At 39.1% G+C, this 26,828-nt stretch overlaps 1 protein-coding gene across 1 annotated transcript in view; it reads left to right on the forward strand.

Annotated features, from left to right (window-relative positions):
* LOC126299744 (uncharacterized) overlaps positions 1–25,510 on the forward strand; it is a 93,409-nt gene extending 67,899 nt beyond the window's left edge. Inside the window, exons 4-6 of the mRNA XM_049992005.1 lie at positions 3,762–3,911; positions 15,614–15,743; positions 24,917–25,510. Coding sequence (XP_049847962.1) covers positions 3,762–3,911; positions 15,614–15,743; positions 24,917–25,102 — 466 coding nt within the window. The 3' untranslated portion in view covers positions 25,103–25,510. The remainder of the gene's footprint in view (positions 1–3,761; positions 3,912–15,613; positions 15,744–24,916) is intronic.
* Positions 25,511–26,828: the final 1,318 nt, after the last annotated feature.

The raw sequence follows: 26,828 nt of genomic DNA on the forward strand, positions 1-26,828 counted from the left end.
ATAGGTTAAAGTTAGATATAGTAGGAATTAGTGAAGTTCAGTGGCAGGAGGAACAAGACTTTTGGTCAGGTGAATACAGGATTATAAATACAAAATCAAATAGGGGTAATGCAGGAGTAGGTTTAATAATGAATAAAAAAAATAGGAGTGCGGGTAAGCTACTACAAACAGCATAGTGAACGCATTATTGTGGCCAAGATAGACACAAAGCCCATGCCTACTACAGTAGTAAAAGTTTATATGCCAACTAGCTCTGCAGATGATGAAGAAATTGATGAAATGTATGATGAGATAAAAGAAATTATTCAGGTAGTGAAGGGAGACGAAAATTTAATAGTCATGGGTGACTGGAATTCGTCAGTAGGAAAAGGGAGAGAAGAAACATAGTAGGTGATTATGGATTGGGGCTAAGAAATGCAAGAGGGAGCCGTTTGGTAGAATTTTGCACAGAGCATAACTTAATCATAGCTAACACTTGGTTCAAGAATCATAAAAGAAGGTTGTATACATGGAAGAATCCTGGAGATACTAAAAGGTATCAGATAGATTATATAATGGTAAGACAGTGATTTAGGAGTCAGGTTTTAAATTGTAGGACATTTCCAGGGGCAGACATGGACTCTGACCACAATCTATTGGTTATGACCTGTAGGTTAAAACTGAAGAAACTGCAAAAAGGTGGGAATTTAAGGACATGGGATCTGGATAAGCTGAAAGAACCAGAGGTTGTACAGGGTTTGACAGGGATGGGGGAAAGAAACACAGTAGAAGAAGAATGGGTAGCTCTGAGGGATGAAGTAGTGAAGGCAGCAGAGGATAAAGTAGGTAAAAAGACGAGGGCTGCTAGAAATCCTTGGGTAACAGAAGAAATACTGAATTTAATTGATGAAAGGAGAAAATATAAAAATGCAGTAAATGAAGCAGGCAAAAAGGAATACAAACGTCTCAAAAATGAGATCGACAGGAAGTGCAAAATGGCTAAGCAGAGGACAAATGTAAGGATGTAGAAGCTTATCTCACTAGGGGTAAGATAGATACTGCCTACAGGAAAATTAAAGAGACCTTTGGAGAGAACAGAACCACGTGTATGAATATCAAGAGCTCAGATGGCAACCCAGTTCTAAGCAAAGAAGGGAAGGCAGAAAGGTGGAAGGAGTATATTGAAGGTTTATACAAGGGCAATGTACTTGAGGACAATATTATGGAAATGGAAGAGGATGTAGATGAAGATGAAATGGGAGATAAGATACTGCGTGAAGAGTTTGACAGAGCACTGAAAGACCTGAGTCGAAACAAGGCGCCCGGAGTAGACAACATTCCATTAGAACTACTGATGGCCTTGGGAGAGCCAGTCATGACAAAACTCTACCAGCTGGTAAGCAAGATGTATGAGACAGGCGAAATACCCTCAGACTTCAAGAAGAATATAATAATTCCAATCCCAAAGAAAGCAGGTGCTGACAGATGTGAAAATTACCGAACTATCAGTTTAATAAGTCACAGCTGCAAAATACTAATGCAAATTCTTTACAGACGAATGGAAAGCTGGTAGATGCGGACCTCGGGGAGGATCAGTTTGGATTCCGTAGAAATGTTGGAACATGTGAGGCAATACTGACCTTATGACTTATCTTAGAAGAAAGATTAAGAAAAGGCAAACCTATGTTTCTAGCATTTGTAGACTTAGAGAAGGCTTTTGACAATGTTGACTGGAATACTCTCTTTCAAATTCTGAAAGTGGCAGGGGTAAAATACATGGAGCGAAAGGCTATTTACAATTTGTACAGAAACCAGATGGCAGTTATTAGAGTCGAGGGGCATGAAAGAGAAGCAGTGGTTGGGAAAGGAGTGAGACAGGGTTGTAGCCTCTCCCCAATGTTATTCACTCTGTATATTGAGCAAGCAGTAAAGGAAACAAAAGAAAAATTTGGAGAAGAAGTAAAAACTTTGAGGAGGTTTACCGATGACATTGTAGTTCTGTCAGAGACGGCAAAGGACTTGGAAGAGCAATTGAACGGAATGGACAGTGTCTTGAAAGGAGGATATAAGATGAACATCAACAAAAGCAAAACGAGGATAATGGAATGTAATCAAATTAAATTAGGTGAATTAGATTAGGAAATGAGACACTTAAAGTAGTAAAGGAGTTTTGCTATTTAGGAAGTAAAATAACTGATGATGGTCAAAATAGAGAGGATATAAAATGTAGACTGACAATGGCAGGGAAAGCGTTTCTGATGAAGAGAAATTTGTTAACATCGAATATAGATTATGTATCAGGAAGTCGTTTCTGAAAGTATTTGTTTGGAGTGTAGCCATGTATGGAAGTGAAACATGGATGATAACTAGTTTGGACAAGAAGAGAATAGAAGCTTTCGAAATGTGGTGCTACAGAAGAATGCTGAAGATAAGGTGGATAGATCACGTAACTAATGAGGAGGTGTTGAATAGTATCGGGGAGAAGAGAAGTTTGTGGCACAACTTGACTAGAAGAAGGGATCGGTTAGTAGGACATGTTTTGAGGCATCAAGGGATCACAAATTTAGCATTGGAGGGCAGCGTGGAGGGTAAAAATCGTAGAGGGAGACCAAGAGATGAATACACTAAGCAGATTCAGAAGGATGTAGGTTGCAGTAAGTACTGGGAGATGAAGAAGCTTGCACAGGATAGTGTAGCATGGAGAGCTGCATCAAACCAGTCTCAGGACTGAAGACAACAACAACAACAACAACAACCTAACATAAGAGCACATAGTAATTTCTTAAAACACAAATACAGAAAGTTAACATCAGAAAGAACCTGTTTACATTTCAAAAATCATCACTTAACATGTAAAAACATTAACGCTTTACAATGGGACATTATACACTCTCTTATCATATTCAAAGATTTGACCAACCTAATGATTAACATTGTCAGCATAAATTCTTCACAGGCATCTATAAAAAGTAATAAAAAGACATTAACAACAATACAGTAATTTCCCCTGTGAAATTCTGTACCTGTAATAGTGCTATTTTTCATGTGAGCAACTGATGTTAAATTTCAATAATGGCAAAGTGCATGACTATTAATTTTAGTGAACAAACAGGCCTATTTGCAATGTAGATTTGGCATATTCCTGTTTATGCAACTGTATTTTTAGCACTGAAGATGACCACACAGTGACCGAAATCAATCTGTAATATAAAGAATTTCTGTTTTTATGACTGATGCTGATATGTACCCAAAATATATTTGCAAATATATTGTGGTGTGCACAATTCCCAATGGAATTATACATTAATATGTTATCCAACTCACTGAATCAGTTATACAACAAATTGTGCCTTTAGAATCTTCGTGCCTCTACTACAAATTTCTGCAACAGACAGACCCTTTTTTTCAGAATATTGTCCCAATATAACTACTACATGCTCTTCTGTCTTCAGTCTATCCTTGTAATTCCCAGCTACATTTTAATAACTCTGTAGTTTGTCTTCCTATTGTTCATCTTCTTCTGCCTCCCTCTCTTTGTCCTGTTGCTGATATTTTGTCAGGCATTCATAACATTTTGTGTACAGTTCAAGAGCTTCTCATTTCTATTCAATTGTTTGTCTGTCTATGTAATTAATCCATTTTCATCCACACTTAATATGATTTTATTCTGCTTATGAGTCCTCAAAAAAAGCATTATCACAGAATTTTTTCTGAAATTGTATGAGAGGGCATATTATATACAGTAGCAACAAATAAAAGTTGTTTGAATTTTTATCTTTCAGAAATGAATCAGAAAAAAATATGATTAATGACTGGAGAGATAGTGAAAGTAGGCAAGAGATACTTCAGACACAACTGATTGAAAATGAAGCAAGATTTGAACAATTGCTCTCGGAACATCTGCGCAGTGAGAAGAGCTTAAAAGCAAAGAAGTAAGTACATAGTGTAGTTCATCTACACACTGTTAACTCTACACGACAAATAAATAAATGAAATCAGTGTCAAAATAATATAACTCCCAATTTAAACTTTTAATTTTATTCATTGTTTTGCCATATTAAGAAGTGAAAAAATTGTTAAGTAATGATAATACGTATTGATACTTGCCATAAAGAAGACACATCAAGTTGCAGACAGGCACAATTAAAAGACACTTACATACAGCTTTCAGCGACAGCCTTCTTCAGTAAAAGAGAGAGACATACAGACACACAAAAGCAATCTCTCTCTCTCTCTCTCTCTCTCTCTCTCTCTCTCTCTCTCTCTCTCTCACACACACACACACACACACACACACACACACACACACACACACACACACACAAACAAACTCCAGCCTCTTGGGCCAGAATGCAAGCAGCAGTCTGGAGGGGAGGGTGTGGGCAAGGGGAAGAAGAAGGGATAGTAGTGTAAGGGTGGGGAGTGAAATGAACGTTGTCTAGTGGAGTGTGCAGTGACTAGAGTGGCAACAGGTGCAATGTAGGGAGGTTGAGGCACAAGGAGGTGGGGAAGAAAGGAACAAAGAGGGAGAGGGGCAGGGAAAGACAGGCAGATGCATTGGCAGAGGGCTGCAAATAAACAGGATGGGAAATGAGAATGGGGAGGAGATGATAGAGGACAGGGGGGGGGGGGGGGGCGAAAACTGTTGGGTGGTTGGAGGGGAGGGGGGTTGTTATGTTACTGCAGGTTAAAGCCAGGATAATTATGGGAGTGGAGAATGTGTTGTAAGGGTAACTCCCACGTGCACAGTTCAGAAAATCTGGTGGTGGAGGGAAGGATCCAGACAGCTCGGGCAATGAAGCAGCTATTGAAATCAAGCAGGTTATATTCAGCTGCATATTGTGCCTCATGGTGGTCTACTTTGCTCTTGGCCACAATTTGGCAGTGGCTGTTCATCCTGGTGGACAGATGGTTGGTAGTCATACCAATACAAAAAGCTGTGCATAGATTGCAGCAGAGCTGGTCCATGACATGGCTGCTTTTACTGGGGGATGGACTAAATCTCTGACAAGACTCAAATAGGAAGTGCTTGGCAGGTGGACTGGGCAGGTTTTTCACCTGGGTCTTCCACAGGGATATATCATTGTGGCAAGGGTTTAGGGTTGGGAGTGGCGTGGGGATGGACAGAATGTTGTGGAGGTTGGCTGGACAACGGCAGGGGTGGGAAGGATTTCAGGTAGTATGTCCCTCATTCGAGGACACAATGTTATGTAATCAAAACCCTGTCAAAGGATGTGGTTCAGTTGTTCTAGTCCAGGGTGTTATTGGGTGAAGAAGGGGACAATCTTTTGTGACTGGTTTTTGGGAATTGTGGGAGGATTGGGGCTTGAGGGGAAATGACACAGGAGATCTATATGCAGATCTGATCTGGAGAATAGTACCTGGCTGTGAAGGCCTTGATGATACCCTCAGCATACTGAGCAACCTTTGGTTTGAGAAAGATGACAGCTATCAAAATGCAGGTACTGTTCGTGGTTGGTAGGTTTAATGTTGACAGAGATGTGGATGAACCATCAGAGAGGAGGAGATCAACATCTATGAAGATGGAGCTCTGGGTTGGGTGGGGGGGCACAACACATGAAGCAGATGTGAGAGAAGGTGTTGAGGTTGTGAAGGAATGAAAATAGTGTGTCACCCTGAACCATACTAGGGATTTGGTGTTTTTGGAGGCTAGGAATGTCTTCTGTAGATGGCCCATAAAACAGTTGGCATAGGAGAGTGCCATGCAGGAGCCCAGAAGTCCATGGATGCACTGCAGATCTGTTTATATACCATCCCTACAAATGAGAAGCAGTTGTGGGTTATGATGAAATTATTAAGGTGTATGAGGAATGAGGTAGTGGGTTTGGAGTCTGATGGACATTGATAAAGGTAGTGTGGAATAGCAGCAAAGCCACGGGCATGAGAAATGTTGGTGTATAGGGAAATGGTGTCAACAGTGACGAATAGGGATCCAGGAGGTAAAGGGATGGGGATGGTGGGGAGTCAGTGAAGTAAGTGATTGGTGTCTTTGAGGTGGGAGGCTAGATTATGGGCAATTGGTTTTAGGTGTTGGTCAATGAGGGCCAAAATCCTTTCAGTGGGGTCACAGTAAGCAGCCACAATGGTCAATCCAGGGTTGTTGGGTTTGTGGATTTTGGGGAGCATGTAGAAGGTGGGTGTGCGGTGTGTCATAGGTTGTGAGGAGGGAAACAGATTCAGGAGAGATGTTCGGGGAAGGGCATAAGGCTTTAAGCAGGGATGAGTTTGTGTTGGACTTCTCGGATGGGATCATCTATATTAGAGGTGGAGGTTTCAGATAACTGTGCAGTTGAGGGTTTTGGTGGGAAGGTTAACAACAATGTTATGGGAATGTTTAGGATTTGGATTTGGTAGGGGGTTGGTAGGGAATTTTGGGGGATATGGCAAGCTGAAAAGATCAGCCAGGAGGGAATTACTTGCTATGAGCAGTGGATGAGGAAGAACACTGTGGTTGCAATAGGGGTTCGCTGGTGGTGCCCAAGGTGGCAATAGGATGTCAGCGTCTTCTGCTAGGTGGTCATTGCAGTTCATAACAACATTGCTGCATCTTTGTCTGCATGTAGAATGTTTAGGTCAGGATTTGTTTTGTTGCAAATTTTTCTTCCACTGAAAGGTTGGTGTTCTGAGGAAAGGACAGTTGGATGGTAGTATGAACTGGAAAAGGCAGGGTGCAGTGCTGGAATCAGGGTGATTTTGGTTGGAGGGACTGGTGGCAAAGAAGTGCTTCCATTGCAGGGACTGGGAGAAAGAGAGTTGGTCTTTGACAAGCCCAGCATGATCAAATTTGGGTGCAGGGTTGAGATGAGGCCTTTTGATTGGACTGAACCATCTGTGCAGTTGAGGGTTTTGGTGCAAAGGTTAACAACAAAGTTACGGGAATATTTAGGATTTGGATTTGGTAGGGGATTGGTAGGGAATTTTGGGGGATATGGCAAGCTGAAAAGATCAGACAGGAGGGAATTACCTGCTATGAGCCGTGGATGAGGAAGAACACTGTGGCTACAGTAGGGGTTCGCTGGTGGTGCCCAAGGTGGCAATAGGATGTCAATGCGTTGGATAACTTACAGAGGTGGTGTCTGGAATACTCCTCTAGGTGCTGGAGAACATGAGATTCAATTTCAGAGATGTGATCAGAGTAGTAGTATCATGCAGAGGGAGCAGAGGTGGTCATCGGATCCCCGTGCCATGGAGATGTGTTTCTGCAGTATCAGGTTTGTGAGGGCCAGGGGTTGACAGAATCTCAAAGGCTGTAAGTTACTGTGAAAGGTGGACTCGGATCCAGAGAAAGGACTCTTTACTGTTAGGCCAACCTTTTTATGGGCCATCTAGAGGAGACATTCCTAGCCTCCCAAAACAACAAACCCCTACTCTGGTTCAGGTACATTCATATCTTCATGCTCTGGACCCATGGTCAAGACACTGTGTCTTTATTCCTTCACAGCCTCAACACCTCTTCCATCATATTCACATGTTCCTCCTCAATCCAGCATGCCACCTTCCTAGATGCTGATCTCCTCCTTTCTGATGGTGCCATCTGCACCTCTGTCAACACTAAACCAACAAACACCAACAGTACTTGCAGTTTTTCAAACCATGAACTCCCCCCCACCCCCCCTTACAGCCTGGCAACCCAGGTACATCATATCTTCAGTGACAAAAACTCCTTTGCTTAGCATGCTCAGGGTCTCACCAAGACTTTCACAGACAGGCACTTCCCCACAGACCTAGGCTGCAAACAGATCTCCCATGCCACTTCCCCTCACACTCCTCGAACCACCCCCAAAAACCATCCACAAAGGAGTGTCCCTTCATCATCCAGTACCTCCACATACTGGAACAATTGAACCACATCCTTTGCCAGGGCTCTGATTACCTATTATTGTTCCCTCAAATGGAGGACATCCTATCTGTGATACTTCCCACACCTGCTAAAGTGGTGTTCCATCGCCCACCCAACCTCCACAACATCCTAGTCCATCCCTATGACACTCCCAATCCCAACCCCTTGCCATGAGCATCATATCCCTATGGAAGACCCAGGAGCAAAACCTGCCAAATTAACCTATCCACCACTTCCTACTCCAGACCTGTCACAGGTTTATCCTACCCCAATTGGGGCTAGACCACCTGTGAAAGCAGCCATGTCATTTACCAGCTGTGCTGCAATTACTGCGCAGATTTTTTGTATTGGTATGACTACCAACCACCTGTCCACCAGGATGAATGGCAACCGCCAAACTGTGGGCAAGAGCTGTGGCGCAACATGCAGCTGAACATGACACACTTGATTTCAATGGCTGCTTCACTCCCTGAGCCATCTGGATCCTTTCCTCCACCACCAGCTTTTCTGAACTCTGAAGATGGGAGTTATTCTTAGAACACATTCTTTGCTCTCGCAATTATCTTGGCCTCAACCTACAGTAACATACTTTCCCTATATCCTCCACCCGAAAGTTTCCACTCCCTCTGTTCTATCATGTCCTCCCCATCCTCATTTCCCAACCTGTTTATTTGCAGCCCACTGCCAATGCCTCCACCCATCTTTCGCTGCTCCTCTCCTTTTTTGTGTCTTTTTTCCCCCACCTGCCTGCTCCAAAACCTCCCAACACTGCGTCTGTGGGCAGTCTATTCCCTGCACACTCCACCAGGCAGCTTCATCCCTCTCCACACCTGTACAGTACTATCCCTTCCCTTCCCCACTTCCCCACCCACTCCAGTCAAGTTCTAGGGGACCTCAGATGTTACGTCCCATAGTGCTCAGAACCATTTGAACCATTCTGATTCGGTTCAGATCTGTAGGCTGAAGGTGGGAGGGATGAAATTTGGACAACTCTTCTGTTGAACAAGAAATACATAACTCCGATCACTTCAAGGAATATGCAAGTGGTTGATGATGACCACTATTTGCTGCTGCTGCTTACTTCCACAGCTTTACATGTGCTCTAAGAAATGTTCCATGATAACACAACCATATTGTGTGGCAATCATCTGATCCAGAGAGGTGAGCAGGTCTTTGTCAGTGGTATCATCAAGAAATGAAAGGGATTCGAGGGAAAAAACTCCCATGTGAAAAGTACTTTTCAGAACTGTGCCGATTTGAGTTATATGTTAAGTTTCTGTTTTGTCTAGTAAAGTGATGATCTAGATCACAGTTTTTTTGCTGTCTGCAGTCCTTACTCATTAAATTTATTTTAAAGAATAAAAGGGTTTCCATAATGTATACATGTGGTAATGGAGAAATGCCATATTCTTAAACAGAGGTTTACAAGAGTCTCTAGGCTTGCACCCAAACAAGATTCTAATGGCCCTTTTTTGTCGTTTAAAAAGTGCTATTATCTGTTTTAGAGTTTCCCCAGAAAGTGATCCCATATCTAAGACAAGAATGAAAGTAGGCATGATATGCATTCATTACTGGTTTGCCAATGATAGAGACCGTTGGGATAAACATTTCCTTGTTAGGAGCATTGTGCAATTTTAGTACAATGGTTTTTTTTTACTGTTTATTACAAGCTGATTATTCTGTGCCCAGCTGCTAAATTGTTTTGTGACCACCATTACTGACTGCCGTAACTGTTCATTGTTGTCTCCTTTTAGTAGGATTTTGGTGTCATCTGCAAATATGATTATTTTATGTGCATCAACATTTAAGTTTAGATCATTTATGTACAGAAGGAACAGAAGTACTCCCTATTACTGATCCGCGAGGTACACCACATTTAATTTGTTTATAGTCAGATAAGTGTTCAGATACAGTTTTTGGTTCAATATTTGTGTGCTTGATGCACACTGTCTGCTTACAATTAGTCAGGATGGATCTGATCCACTTTTTGGATAACCTCGCATGCCATATCTTTCAAGCTTTGACAGCAGAATTTTATGATCCACCACATCAAAAGTTTTGACAAGTCAATAAATATTCCTATTGATTCCTATATTTTGTTCATCAGTTTAGGATGAAATTGAGGACTCATAAATAGCAGTTGTCATTGACCTCTTATTTCTGAATCAATATTGTTCATAACACAGGAAGTTGTTTTTATTAATAAATTTCATAAGTTGGTCATTCATAACTTTTTCTAATACTTTAGAGATGCAGGAGGAAATTGTGATGTGTCTGTAGTTATTTACATGATCTTTCTCACCTTTTTTATGTAGTGGAATAACTTTCGATGTTTTCAATACATCAGGGAAAGTGCCTGCCTGAAGTGAGCAGTCGCATAAGTGTGTGAGTATTTCAATTAGGTCTGATGCATTCTTATTTAATATTGTTGCAGGTATACCATCAATGCCTGCTGAGTTGGAATTTTTTAGTCCTTTCATTGCTTTGGCTACTTCATCTTGTGACACAGAACTGAGGCACATTGATCCTCTATATGCGCTTATTTTATATTCATCTGCCTGGGTGCTCTTATGTAAGTTTCATTGTACTATATTAACAGCAACACCTGTGAAAAAACTGGTAAATGTGCTGGATACTTCTAAGGAATTTGTTACTTTTTTGTGATAGTGTCATATTTTTGCAGGATTCTCCAGGTTTTTCTTATAACAGTCTACATAGCCTTCGATTTATTAGTTGGATTATAAATGTATTCATCATTATGTATTATTTTTGCTGCTTATGTTATTTTTCTTAACATTTTGCAGTATTTTTTTAAGTACGCACGTACTTCAGGTGAGGAATTTTTTGAGATACATATTTCATTAAGTAATCTTTTCTTCAGTCACGAAACCCTTATTTCACTTGTGATACAGCTGTTTGTTCTAGAGTTCCCCCGTATGGATACAGTTTTAAGCAGGAATGCAATTTGAAAGAAATGGGTTAATGTATCAATGGAGGTGTTGAATTTTTATTTATATCATTCATTTTGCACATTTTAGACAAAATGGTAGCCAAGCAATAGTACATAGTCAAGTAATCCTCCCTTACTGGTTTAGTAAGTCCCAAAGCTGCTCATATATATGTCTGGACTTCTTTCAGGCATGTCAACAATTGTGCAGGTGGTAGCAGAACTGGCATAAGGTGTCCATGCAGAGTCTGAAAATAGTGCTTCTTGCGACACCACAATTCCAGCACACATCAAGCTGTCAGCAAGATGACATAGTAATGCAGCAATCATTAACTCTGCATCAGTATTGTCGAAGCGACAACCTGTAACACGTATGTTCTAAATGGTATCTACATCTACATTGACATTCTGCAAATCACATTTAAGTGCGTGCTAGAAGCTTCATCGAACCGCCTTCACAATTCTGTATTAGTCCTATCTTGTATAGCGCGCAGAAAGAATGAACACCTATATCTTTCTGTACAAACTATGATTTCCCTTATTTTATCATGGTGATCATTTCTTCCTATGTAGGTCAGTGTCAACAAAACATTTTTGCATTCGGAGCAGAAAGTTGGTGATTGGAATTTTGTGAGAAGATTCTGTTGCAATGAAAAATGCCTTACTTTTAATGATGTACAACCCAAATCCTGTGTATCATTTCAGTGACACTCTCTCCCATATTTCATGATAATACAAAATGTGCTGCTTTTCTTTGAACTTTTTCAGTGTACTCCATCAGTCCTATCTGGCAAGGATCCCACACTGTGCAGCAGTATTCTTAAAGAGGACGGACAAGCATAGTGTAAGCAGTCTCCTTAGTAGTTCTGTTACATTGTCTAAGTGTCCTGCCAATAAAATGCAGTCTTTGTTAGTCTTCCCCGCACAACATTTTCTATGTGTTCCTTCCAATTTAAGTTGTTCGTAATTGTAATTCCTAGGTATTGAGTTGAGTTTATGGCCTTTATATTAGACTGATTTATTGTGTAGTCGAAGTTTAACGGATTCCTTTTAGCACTCATCTGGATGACCTCACACTTTTCGTCATTTATAGTCAACTGCCAATTTTCACACCATTCAGATATCTTTTCTAAATTGTTTTGCTGTTTGTTTTGATCTTTTGATGACTATATTAGTCAGTAAATGTCAGCGTCATCTGCAAACAACCTAAGACAGCTGCCCAGATTCCTAAATCATTTATATAGATAAGCAACAGCAAAGGGCCTATAACGCTACCTTGGGGAGCACCAGAAATCACTTCTGTTTTACTTGATGTCTTTCCGTCAATTACTACAAACTGTGACGTCTCTGACAGGAAGTCACAAATTCACTACAAGCCGCTTGTGTGTACAGTGTCAACTTCATGCGAATAAAGAGCTAGTTGTGTTTCACAAGAAGGATGTTTTCTAAAGTGATGTTGACCGTGTCAACAGACTGTTTTCTTCGAGGTAATTCATAATGTTTGAACACAATATATGTTCCAAAATCCTGCTGCATATTGGCGTTAAAGATAAGGGTCTGTAATTAAGTGGATTACTCCTACTACCTTTCTTGAATATTGGTGTGACCTGTGCACCTTCCAGTCTTTGGGTACAGATCTTTCATCAAGCGAATGGTTGTATATGGTTGTTAAGTATGGAGCTAATTCATCTACTCTGAAAGGATCCTAATTGGTATAAAGTCTGGACCAGAAGACTCGCTTTTATTAAGTGATTTAAGTTGTTTCACTACACCAAGGATCTCTACTTCTACATTACTCATGTTGGCAGCTGTTCTTGATTTAAATTCTGGAATATTTACTTTGTTTTCTTTTGTGAAGGCATTTCAGAAGGCTGTGTTTAATAACTATGCTTTGGCAGCACTGTGTTCAATAGTTTCTGCTATTGTGCAGAGGAGGCATTGAATGTTTCTTGCCACTAACATAATTCACATATGACCAGAATTTCTTTGGATTTTCTGCCAGGTTTTGAGACAGAGTTTCATTGTGGAAACTGTTATGAGCATCTTGCATTGAAGTCCACGCTATATTTAGAGCTTCTATAAAAGATTGCTGATCTTGGGGATTTTGAATCTGTTTAAATTTGGCATGTTTGCTTCGTTGTCCTGCAACAGTGTTCTGGCAAGTTTTATGTACCAAGGAGGATCAGCTCATTGTTCATTGATTTATTTGGTATAAATCTTTCAATTAGTGCTGATACTATTTCTCTGAATTCAAGCCACATCTGGTCTACACTTATATTATTAATTTGGAAGGAATGGAGATTGTCTCTCAGGAAGGCATCAAGTGAATTTTTATCTGCCTTTTTGAATAGGTATATTTTTCGTTTATTTTTGGAGGATTTGGGGGTTACAATATTCAGTCTCACTATGACAACAATGTGTGCACTAATCCCTGTATCCATTTTGATGCTCATTAATAACTCAGGATTATTTGTTGCTAAAAGGTAAAGTGTGTTTTCACAACCATTTACTATTCGCATACACTCATGAACCAATTGCTTGAAATAATTTTCAGAGAATGTGTTTAGCACAATTTCAGATGATGTTTTATGCCTACCTTCACCAACATATTGAGGGTAAATTAAAGTCACCACTAACTATAGTTGTATGAATCAGGTACATATTTGAAATCAAACTCAAGTTTTCCTTGAACCTTTCAGCAACTGTATCATTTGAATTGGGAGGTCAGTAAAAGGATCCAATTATCATTTTATTCTGGTTTCCAACAGTGAGCTCTGCCCATGCTTATTCACAGGAACTACCTATTTCAATTTCGCGATAAGATAAACTACTTCTAACAGCAACAAACACACCACCGCCATCCGTGTTTAGCCTGTCCTTTTGAAACACAATAAGGTTCTTCAAAAAATTGTTGGCTGAGGTTATCTCCAGCTTTAGTCAGCTTTCAGTGCCTGTAATGATTTGAGCATCAGTGCTTTCTATTAGCGCTTGGAGCTCTGGTACTTTCCCAACACAGCTACGACAATTCACAACTGTTATACTGATGGTTCCCGTAACTACGTTCTTCCTGTGTTCAGCCTGCACCCTTTGTGACTGAAGTCTTTCTTGTGTTTTCCTGAGACACTCTAACCTAAAAGGGGTGTGTGGTTCAATGAGCATCAGGATGAGTTCACCATACTCGCCTGGCCACCAGACTCCATGGATTTGAGCCCAACTGTGAACTGTGGAACCACCTTGCTCGGGCTGTTCATGCTTTGGATTCTGAACTGAGAAACCTAGCACATCTGGCCATACACGAGAGTTAGCATGGCTCCACATCCTCATTGACACTGTTGCTGCATGGCTAGCCATGGTTGGTGCTGGAACAGGTGGTTATTCAGGTTTTTGACAAGTAGTATAAGTTTCTGAATGGAATTTCCCCTTGTTATACAATTACCAAACTTTTTTACTTAATTAATTCTGTTATTTTTACAATGTCCTTTGTGATACAAAAAGATTTGCTGGTATCTCTGAAACATGCATCCCTTTCTCTCTTCAAAAGTGAGTATTTGGCACTGCAACTAAATCACATATCAAGATGGACAAGCCATTCTGTAATTGCATTACACTGCATGTCTAGCTTTAGCAATAGTTTTCCAAATATGGTAGGCCCTTTTTGAACTATCCAACCCAATCCTCTAATAGATTTTACAACACTAAAAATCTTACTGATAACATAGCAAGAAGCGTTTAAAAAATTAATGTTATAAGCACCACTAATGAAAAGATGGATGACAAATCTTGTGCAGTGTGTAGAAATAAATAGATTGTCCAATCATGTTATACTAAATCTATTCTTTGTGAAATAATGGACAGTCACAATTTTGCAACAAACATTGAAATTGGTAGCTGTCATAAAGTGTAGTATAAAAATTTGTAAAGTAACAATTTGCCACAATTCCTCTGATTTAATGTGCATTTTCTTTGTCAGAACTAATACTCTAAGTTTGTATCTACTAATCTATTATCACAATACTTCATTGACCTGCAGCCCATCCTACACATCACTTTCCTGTCTGACTATGATGTAATTAAGGATGTTGTGCCACATAGTAGTCAATGATTTAATTGTTAAGTGCAACTAATAGCATATAAATCTCTGTTGAATGTAAAAGAATTAATTTACAAGATTTAAACATGATTCCATCTCAAGTATGGCCATATGGTTGTTTCATTCATCATGTAAAATAGTGAAATAAACAGAACACACCACAGAAGTGATGTGTAATTGTGACACCTACTTGATAAATATGAGAGCTTTACAGAGACCATACCATGGAGTCTTTTATGACTGGTTATTTTAATTGCTGCTGAACCTTCTGGGCTGTATGGTCATGATCTGTGAAACTTTTTTGAGGGGGACAGAATTGGGGGGGGGGGGGGGGGGGGGGCACCACTGAAGATGTTCAATGCAGCTGAAGACAAAGCAACAGAACAAAAATGTTTTGTGGAGTACAATACGTATCTCAGAAGATAAAAAAAAAAGGAAAAAATAGTGAGCCAAGGTGCAAGAATTTTCATTCATGAGTGAAAGAGTCATTGTTAGGATTGTCTTCCATTTCTGCACACAACAGAGATACTTATAAAACTGTGTGATTAATCACTTTTCTATGTAATTCCCCTGGGTAGAACAGGGAGAAGAAAAATAAAACAGGTATGAGGTATCTGCTGATATCGCTCAGGAACATGTATAGTAAAGATATTACTCATATGGTAGATCATGTTTGTTCCTCTGATGAAAGTAATGTGGAGAAGAAAAGTTAAGCAATGACTAATTTATTTTTTAGAATCAAGATTGAATCACAGCTACTTACGGTGCTAAGCAAATATGATGCTGACATAGGTGATCTGCAGAATGAATTGGATGAACTTATGGAGGGCTTCAATGAAGAGAAACGACAGATGAGAGAGCTACAGGTAAGATAATTTTATATATTTATAATTAATTTAAGCTAAATTTGCATGAATTGTGCATAGATTTTTTATATAAATGATGTTGATTTAAACCTCAGACTGCATAATTATTCAGAAGACCTGTAGCTTAGTCTGTAAAGTGTGCTGTATCCCAGAGGTTCAATATTTTTGTGGAACACACTCTTCTATTTTCATAGTGCAATTAGTTTTACAAATAGGCTCTGTTCTTTTTCAAATTTTATCATATATTTACTGTAGTTTTTCTGTGAATACTGTAATGTTCCTGACTTTACGTTGGCTAAATGAAGAATTTACTGGAGTGAAGGAAAATGAATAAAAGTCTGCAAATGTAAGAACAAATTTCTTACTGAAAGAATATATCAACATAGCAAGATGAATGAAAACTACAATAAAAATTCGGTAATTTTTTTCCCAAACTAAGTCTTTCCCTTTGTAGTGTTTTAAAACTTCCTTGAAAGGACTCAGATCTGAACCCCTGCCTTTTAATGCGCAATGTCCTTACTAGTTGAAGTGGCCCTCCCTCACAACTCTACTTCTACTCATCCCTCTCTCTTATCTTCTAAACTTCACAGTGCTCCTGCACCCCTTGCTGGAAGAAAGAATTGTGCAGAGAAATAGCTTAACCACTGCCTAGGTTATTGTTTCCATTAAAAATCTCTCACAGAACAGTATGTGATGTTTTGAAACTCACTGGTAGGTTAAAACTGCATGCCAGCCTGGGAAAGGAAAGATTCCAGATTTGGGCTCTGGTCCAGAACACAATTCCTGAAGTCCCTGTCCTACGGTCTTGCTTATGGCATGGTATTCTCTGTGCACTTGTTCCACAAATGTAGGACTGATGACCTCTTAGTTTCATCAGTTAACTTCTACACATCCAACTGAGCATGCATGAGCCCACACCACTGATGTCTCTTATCTTTCCATATACATAGGATACACACATCACTTGGTCCTAAATATTTTTAGTAGACCTTCTCTTTCCTTACAGTAGTGAAAAGAAAGTCCAGAGGAGCAGTCATTCATTGAGTTTTGGGGTTCTCTGAAAGGGCTTTTAAAAAGCATTTGACATGATGCCCATGTAATACTGATATGAAAAGTGGAAAACTATGTCATTGAAAGACAACCAGGAGAACTGAGACTATCATATCTTTACAATAAGAAATAGTATGACTCATACCAGTCAGAAACCAAAACCACCATCATATATGGCATGCTAAGGGATTTGTAATGGGGCCATTGCTGTTTGCTGTTCTACATCTAAATCTACATACATACTCTGCAAGCCATCATACGGTGCGTGGTGGAGGGTACCTGGTACTAGTCATTTTCCCTCCAGTTCCACTCACACCTACATAAAGGAAAAATGTCTGTCTATATGCCTGCTCATGAGCCCCAAATTTCTCGTATCTTTACTTTGTGGTCCTTAAGCAAAATGTAGTTGTTGGCACTAGGATTGTTCTGCATTCAGCATCAAATGCTGGTTCTCTAATTTTTCTCAATAGTGTTCCTTGAAAAGAACATTACATTCCCTCCAGGGACTCCCTTATGAGCTCCTGAAGCATCTCCATAACACTTCTGTGTTGTTCAAACCTTTCAGTAACAAATTTAACAGCCTACCTCTGAATTTCTTCGACACCTTCCCTTAACCCAACCTGGTGCATATCCCAAACACTTGAGCAATACTTAAGAACAGGTTGTACCAGAATCCTATAAGTGGCCCTCCATTACAGATGAACCACACAGGTAGGGAAGTGTGCAAAGAGAAAGAAAGTCTTGTTGCTAGGTAGTTCGCATGCTAGGGGTGTGGGCCAACTTCTGCAGGATGAATTAGGGTCAGAATACCAGGTCACAAGTTTTTCAAACCTAGTGCTGGACAGGGGCAGGTTACAGAGGATTTAGGTTCACTATGTAGAGGCTTTACTAAGGAAGATACCGTGGTTATTGTGGGTGGTCCGGGCAACAGTATTGACAGAGATCCGGGGTACAGCATAGAGTGTGACCTGGCAAATATTGCATTGGCATCGAGTCATACCAGTGTCGGTTCTGGAGCGCCACGACCGGCCTCATTTGAGCTCTTCTGTCAGGAGAGTTAATTTGGAGTTGGAACGGCTACTTGGATCTGATGCGGAGTCACACATTGGTGTGGTTCCTGTTGATTCACTCTGTAGGTGGGACTACGCTAGACATGGCCTACACCTCAACAAGAAGGGGAAGGGTAAACTGGCTGGGCTGATAGCAGGAAATTTAAAGGGGGGAGGAACTACATCTCATGGTGGTAACTCTTTTTTAGTGTAAGATCAGTGTCCAGTGGGAAACTCAGCCAGGCAAGTACTAAAGATGTTAAAAAAGTTCAAGATACTCACAAAAGTAAAATGAAAAATGCTAGTATATTTCATCAAAATATTGGGGGATTGAAGAATAAAATTGATGGGCTTCTGCTTTGTTTAGAAGATATAGAAACTGAGAATGTAATAGATGTACTATGCCTGTCTGAGCATCACATTGTCACTGATATGCGAAAGGTTAGCATCAATGGGTACAAATTAGCTGCACATGTAAGTAGAGATAATATGATGAGAGGAGGAGTTGCCATATATGTCAAAAGCTTCCACAGCACAAAACATTTAGAAACTAAAAAATGTTGTGTAGAGCAACATATGGAAGCATGTCCAACTGAACTAAAGCTAAATGATGGCACTTTCATAATTGTAACAGTGTATAGGTTCCCCTCAGGGAATTTCCAGCTATTTCTAGAAAACTTGGATGCTTTGTTTGCTATCTGTCAGACAGGGGGAAGCAAATTATCATTTGTGGGGATTTCAATGTTGATTCCCTGAAAGAGTGTGGTAGGAAGAATGACCTTGTAGTATTACTCAGTTCTTTCAATTTGAGCTCCGTCATTGATTTTCCTACTCGGATAACAAAGAACAGCAGGACATTGATAGATAACTTTTTTATAGACCAAGATAAGTTTAAGGACACAAATGCTTATCCTGTTGAGAATGGTCTTTCAGATCATGGTGCACAGCTAGTTACAGTACATGGCATAGCTCCATGCAGTATATCAAATCAGAATTTCAAAGCAGTGTGTTCAATTAACAATATGAATACTGCAAACTTTAGGGAAAGATTAAAGGAGCTAGACTGGGATGAAGTGTATATGGAACCCAATGCAAACTTGAAATATAACTTATTTCACGATACATTTTTAAGGGTATTTGAAAATTGTTTTCTCAAGAAAACAGTGAAACATAATTCCAAGAAAACATATAAAAAACCTTGGCTAACTAAAGGAATAAGAATATCTTGCAACCATAAAAGAGAACTGCATCTAACAGCAAGAGGGAGTACTGACCCCGAAATTGTTCAATATTATAAAAGCTATTGTGCGGTACTAAGAAAAGTTATTAAAAAATCCAGAAGCATGTGTATCATGTCTGAGATCAGTAACTCTGATAATAAAATTAAAGTAATTTGGAATATTATTGAAAGGGAAACAGGGCAACCAAGAGCACAGGAAGACTTTAGTGCCATAAAACTGAAAGACAAGTGTACTAGCAAACAATCTGAAATTGGAAATATTTTCAATAATCATTTTTTAAATGTTGTGGAGAAAGTAGGATCTAGATCTTCACTAGAAGAGGCAAGGCTTCTAATAGAAGAGGCCATACCTGTGCAGTTTGAAACAACTGTATTTCCACGAACCCCTCCCTCTGAAATCAGTAAAATAATAAACTCACTGAAAAGTAAAAGCTCTTATGGAATTGATGGCATTTCCAGCAAGATACTTAAAGCTTGTTCCCCACAGATAAGTAGGATTCTCAGCCACGTATGTAATACCTCTTTGGAGCAGGATGTTTTCCCCGATGGACTGAAATATGCCATTGTAAAACCATTGCATAAAAAGGGGGATACGTCGGATGTCAACAACTATCGCCCAATCTCTCTTCTGACAGCTCTATCAAAAATTTTGGTTTTCAGAAAGGCTTTTCAACAGAAAATGCTATATACGCTTTCACTGATCAAATATTAAATGCTCTGAATAACTGGACATCACCCATTGGTATTTTTTGTGATCTGTCAAAGGCCTTTGACTGTGTAAATCATGGAATTCTTTTAGATAAGCTAAATCATTATGGTTTGAGGGGGGCAGTGCACAAATGGTTTAATTCATACTTAACTGGAAGAATGCAGAAAGTTGAAATAAGTGGTTCATGTAATATTAATACAACAGCTGGTTCCTCAAACTGGGGGGCTATCAAGCACGGGGTCCCACAGGGTTCGGTCTTAGGTCCTTTACTGTTCTTGATATACATTAATGACTTACCATTCCATATTGATGAAGATGCAAAGTTAGTTGTTTTTGCTGATGATATGAGTATAGTAATAACATCCAAAAACCAAGAACTAAGTGATGTAATTGTAAATGATGTTTTTCACAAAATTCTTAAGTGGTTCTCAGCAAACGGACTCTCTTTAAATTTTGATAAAACACAGTATATACAGTTTCGTACAGTAAATGGCACAACTCCAGTAATAAATATAGACTTTGAACAGAAGTCTGCAGCTAAGGTAGAATTTTCAAAATTTTTAGGTGTGTCCATTGATGAGAGGTTAAACTGGAAGCAACACATTGATGGTCTGCTGAAACGTCTGAGTTCGGCTACGTATGCTGTTAGGGTTATTGCAAATTTTGGTGATAAGAATCTCAGTAAATTAGCTTACTATGCCTACTTTCATTCACTGCTTTCGTATGGTATCATATTCTGGGGTAATTCATCATTCAGTAGAAAAGTATTCATTGCTCAAAAACGTGTAATCAGAATAATTGCTGGAGCCCACCCACGGTCATCTTGCAGACATCTATTTAAGGATCTAGGGATCCTCACAGTAACCTCACAGTATATATATTCACTTATGAAATTTGTTGTTAATAATCCAGCCCAGTTCAAAAGTAATAGCAGTGTGCATAGCTATAACACCAGGAGAAAGGATGATCTTCACTATGCAGGGTTAAATATGACTTTGGCACAGAAGGGGGTAAATTATGCTGCCACAAAAGTCTTTGGTCACCTACCAAACAGCATCAAAAGCCTGACAGATAGCCAACCAACATTTAAAAATAAATTAAAAGAATTTCTAGATGACAACTCCTTCTACTCATTGGCTGAATTTTTAGATATCTAATCTAATCTAATCTAAATCTAATCTGATATAAATTAAGGGAGAGGAAAAAACTAACTTAAGCATTAGTGTCATGCAATATTTTGTGTAATGTAATATCTTGTACAGACATCTTTCATTAACCTGACATGTTCCACATCATTACGAAGTGTCGTATTCATGATCTATGGAACAAGTATTAATCTAATCTAATCTAATCTAATCTCCTAAAATTCTCCCAATAACCAAGTTGACCATTCACCTTTCCTACCACAATCTTCACACGCTTGTTCCATTTCATATCACTTTACAACATTGTGGCCAGATATTTAAATAATGCAACTGTGTCAAGCAGGACACTACTAATGCTATAGCTGAACATTATGGCTTTGTTTTTCCTACCCATCTGCATTAAGTTACATTTTTCTACATTTAGATCTGTTTATGAATGATAGGTGTTGAAGAGACATAGAAGAAAATATCGTGTGCAGGAGGTGACAATACTGAACAGTGACTAAAATGTGCAAAAGCATATATTTCTGCTAACATTACTGCTCAATGCCTCCTGGAAAACAAACCGATTATAATCATGAAACAGACTATGTGTGTGGTGTTCAGAAAAAAGGGAACTTTGCTTTGTGCTGGTGGATTTTGAGGTGGATAATACAAAGGTGGAAGAAGTAAAATCCACTAGATTCCTAGGTATTACTGTGGATAAATAGCTGAAATGGAAACAGCATATTAATTCTGTTTGCTATAAAGTCAGATTTATCATATTCATAATGAAGCAGCAATGACAATATGCAGGCAAATAGCTTCTGTGCGGAGTATACCATGGACTGTTCGAACTGCACCTGCAGTATTGGGTGACAGTGTGGGGAAACTAAAACATTCAAAAATCATTGACATGATTGTCTGGATCCATTGTTTTCTGCATGTCAGGTGAGAAAAGTGAAAGTTGGGTTTTGCATGACCAAAGTTCTTTGGACTCCCATGATGGCTGGCATTAGATATGTCGGAGTGTCCTAGCGGTTCTAGGCGCTACAGTCTCAAACCGCAGGACCGCTACAGTCACAGGTTCGAATCCTGCCTGGGGCATGGATGTGTGTGATGTCCTTAGGTTAGTTAGGTTTAAGTAGTTCTGAGTTCTAGGGGACTGATGACCTCAGATGTTAAGTCCCATAGTGCTCAGAGCCATTTGAACCATTAGAGATGTCGTATCACAGTGAGAGGACAAAATTATAATCCATGGAACATGTGAACAACTATAGTCAGGCTGCTGAAAGAACATCCATAACAATTCGTGCTCATGGAGCACACTGTGTGGAAGGGACAGTGCAGTGACAATCTGAGCTCCAAAATTCTTAACCGTTGACGTGATGACAGTGCCTCATTGCCACCCTGACAACTCAAGGTCACATATGGTGTTGTACATTGTGGCTGCAAAGCTTTTGCCGCAGATCATGAATCACCAGTTCACTTCGCATTGGTGTAAAGTGTTAATTTGAAAGATATGTGATGTAGCCTCTATCTCAACCTGCAGGAAAGTAGTCAAGGATGCTACTTTAAAGTTTTGGTCTTGTGAATTTCCACATAATATACAATGATATTTTGATGAAGGCAACAGTGACACTATTATACCTTTGTCAAAAGTCATCAAATGAGTAGCTCCAGCTCTGAAAATTGGAACATTCTCTGTGAAGAAAATGAAGAGGGAGAAAGGTACTGGAATTCTACAGGAAGCAACTGCTGCTCGTTTGACTTCAGCAGTAATTTTCAAGAAGCTGGATTTGGTAACATACATATGACTATTATATGTGGAAAGAATATCTCACCAGGAAGAAGCACTTGTCTCACTACGAGATACTGAGTCATTTTTCAGAAGGAAAACCAGACCATGAGTTCTATTAAAGAGGATAGGGTTTCAATGGAAAAAATTTTATTGAAGAGTTCTCATGAATGGGTGGATATTGTTGCCTGGAGATGCTGTTCTTTGATGAAAGTATCTAAACCTCTTCTGGTCTGACAGAACTTGGGTAATTGCAGTTTATGGCCCCAGGACAATAAAATCTTGCTTCTTTACGCAGTCTTAGCCCAGGACAATTTAAAACCAATGGAATTTTGGTTTTCATACGATTTTCAGCCTTAGGACAATAAAAAACTGATTTTTCCATCTGATGTGGTACAAGTTTGCTGTGGTGGAGGGGCTTACCTAACTAACAGCACCACAACTGTTGACTGCAGGATGTGAGCAATCATGTACAGTGAACAGTATGGATGGTATAATGTGCAACTCAAAGCCAAGACATAATATACTGAAATTCGTCCGTCATTTGTAGCCAACCTCATTTATGTTAAGGCACTTAGAGCGCCATTCATTGGTAAGATTTCCGTATTTTTTTTCTTTTTTCTTTTTATCCATGGCATTTGCCCCCACATCAATGATATGCCATTAAGGTTTTACATCAGTCTTTCTACAGCATTTTGAAACTGGAACTTTAATTATGGACACCTTGTATATCTGTTGGCTGGCTGTAGCTCATTTTTGAAATCTGACTCTTCACTTATTTACTTCACTTTTTTTTACATTTTCATATAAAACACTTCTCTGTATCAATGTACATCAATCACAGGGTGCATCAAAAAGAATCATCTGATTCAAAAAATTATAATTATGATGTTAATTGAGATATGTGCATGAACAACATACTGTTGGAAAGAGCAAACTCTCGAGTTCACATGGTTCCTTCTAGGTAGCAGCAATGTGCACCCACTTCAGTTCTAGTAAAAATGACGTCAGGACAACAGAAAACATTTTGTGTTCTACATTTTGCACAGTGCTGGCCAGTAATAACTGTTCATCATGACTTTCATACTAGGTGTGGCATGGATCCTCCTACAGCACAGAGCATTAGACAATGGTATGAACAATTCTGAGAAACAGGTTGTTTGTGTAAAGGCAAATCACTGGGTCATCCCTCGAGATTCTGACACAGACTTTTCACAAGGATTCCACAGTAATCCATTCACCAAGCAGCTCGACAACTCAACATGCCCCTGATGTCCATTTCGCATTTGCTGTGCTGATGTTTAGACATGAAACCATACAAAATTCAGCTAGTGCAAGCTCTTCATAAAGGTGACATACAACAACATGTGAAGTGCTGTAATTTCATTCTCAGCAAAATGCAGGATGACAGTTTTCTTCCATGTTTAGTGTTTAGTGATGAGGCAACATTCCATTTAAATGGAAAGCTGCACCATCATAATGTGAGAATAGGTGGTATGGAAAAATGACATGAAGTTGTACAGCATGAGAGGGACTCTCCAAAATGTAATGTGTTTTGTGCAGATTTATGGGAAAAGGGGTAATGTCCATTTTTCTTTGCTGAGAACACTGCTGCAGGAAGCACACATCTCAATATGCTTGAGAACTTCCTTTTTCCACAGTTGGAGACTGATTCAAACAACTTCATTTACCAACAGGAGAGGGCACCGTCACGCTGGCATCTGGAAGTATGTGCATTTTTAAATCAGAGGGTTACTAAATGATGGATCGGTCACACTGGAACAAATGATTCAGCCTTATATTACTGGCCTCGAAGGTGATCGATCCTTACAGTATGTGATCATTTCTTGTGGGGTTTTATAAAAGACTCTGTTTCTGTGCCTCCATTTCCAACAACAATGAGACATCACATAACAGCTGTGGAAGCTATAATTCAAGACATGCTTGCTGCAGTGTGGGAACAATTTGAATATTACATTGACATATGCCATGCATCTCAAGGGGAGCACATTGAACATCTATGAAAAGGTATGAAAAATTTTTTTAGTTATCTGTTCATCAAAAAACACAATTCATTGTATATGTTTATTGGTTTCAGAAATATTGACGTACCAAACCGGATGATTCTTTTTGATGCACCCTGTATTTTTTAATTATGTGGAGTGGAATTTGTTTACAAAACAATCTAATAATGAATTTTCAGGAACGATTTGATATACAGGAAGTGGAATATATCAGACTAATGACTCAAAAAGCTGAAGAAGAACGTATTGAACATGAACGAAGAGTAAACTTTTTCACAACAAGTCGAGCAGCACGCATCATTCAACGTGCGTGGAGAAAATACAGACGTAGGAAACGTCGGCGTAAAGGGAAGAAAAGAAAATAAAAATTGTGAAACAGCACAAAATAATAAGCATTTTTTATTGTTTTGGAAAGAAAGATGTATTACAGGAGATAAATAACTTAATACTTATGGTGCTGATTTTTGTTTCTTTTGCTTCCATTTCTCTTTCTTTCTTCGTGTATCTCCTCCTCCTGTTTCATTATGCAACTTGTTGATTCTCCAACAATTCATAACAAAATAATACTAGTTGTGCAATATCTGTCTTTATGCAACACTTAACATTTTATCAAATATATTTTCTGTTTTGTGAATAGATTGTCAGGAGCCTGAAAATTGTTTTTACATTATTTAGTTTTTAGTTTATATACAATATATAAACTGATAAAAGACGAATATTTAAAAATCCAGCAAATAAAGTAAGTAAAATGGAATACAGATATCTTAACAATGTGAACAGAAAGTGCAAAATGACTACGCTATAAGACAGACGGAAGGTCGTAAGAGCATGTATGTTTTGGAAGAAAGATAGATGCAGCGCCATCTTGGACATGGAATGGGGGTGGACACCATCCTCCCTCCCCATTTTTTCCTTTGGTTACATCGTCCGCTTGCTACTTTATATGTAGAACTTTGTCTTACTAGAAAAATTCACTTTCAACATCTCTCTTACATAAATTATTCTCTATGCCTGATTATGGCTCATAGAACATGTTATCTGTGTTGTCAGCTGAGTATTGGTAAGTAGGCCAGACAAATAATGCAATAAAAAAAGAACAATGAACTTATGTTTCGCACAACATATTTTGTAGCAAAAAAGTATCAAATCAAATTTAGACTTCCACAAGCTTATGGATTTGCAAATTTAAAATGCTCTCCACATGGACAAAACATTGCACAGTAAACTCAGTTGTGCTAAAATGACAGACTGCATTGTGTACAGTATGAGGAAGCAGATCTATTCATCTGTAATACCAAACGGTTCCAAGATATCTGTATCACTGATTACTCTGTCTGTGGCTTCACAGTCAGTTTTAATAGTATATTTAAGGTCAGAAATTTGTGATGGTAATGTAAAAACCTTCTGCTTGGATATCATTGATGTGGTATCACATATTGATACCAGCTCATGGCATATTGAGGTTGGCAGCAGAATGGCAAGTTTCTGTTTGACGATGATAGTGGTTGCACAGTATCTGGTGGACCCAATGGTGTGTGTCCACTAGGCCGGGTGGCTGACAGCAGCCGTTCAACCCACTTGTGTTTGGAGCCACTTTGCCACATGATGCCATGCAGACGCTGTCATTCATGCTTTTGTGCAGGAGGCCTCTTTCGTGTTCATCTTGATGATCTGTACTCCATTTCTTGCTGCAATATTTGTAATGCTTCATTTTCTGGGAGAAATACAAGTTAAGTGAATCTTCTCTTTGTCGTGGTAACCTGTCCAGCTTTCCTGTGATGACAGCTGCCACACCACCATGTAGCCCACGTCTCCGTACTGCTGTGCACAAAGTCATACACAACAACTGAACTTGAAAAAAACAGATACAGTAACAATAGAAACTGAACATTTAAAATGTGTATTGAAGTATGGTTTTTCTTCAAGTTATTTGAATGACAATTTGATTGGAACATGCAGAGATGGTACTGGTGTAATGTTAGGTTGAAATCCAGGTATTTTAGGATGGCTTAAGAACAAGCACTACAAACTATTGAAATAGCAATGTTTTGCCACCAAACTGAATTAGGGGTTGCTGATGCAACTGAGGAG

The sequence above is a fragment of the Schistocerca gregaria genome, chromosome 1, assembly GCF_023897955.1.
Source record: "Schistocerca gregaria isolate iqSchGreg1 chromosome 1, iqSchGreg1.2, whole genome shotgun sequence".
In the NCBI taxonomy this organism is placed as follows: Eukaryota; Metazoa; Arthropoda; class Insecta; order Orthoptera; family Acrididae; genus Schistocerca; species Schistocerca gregaria.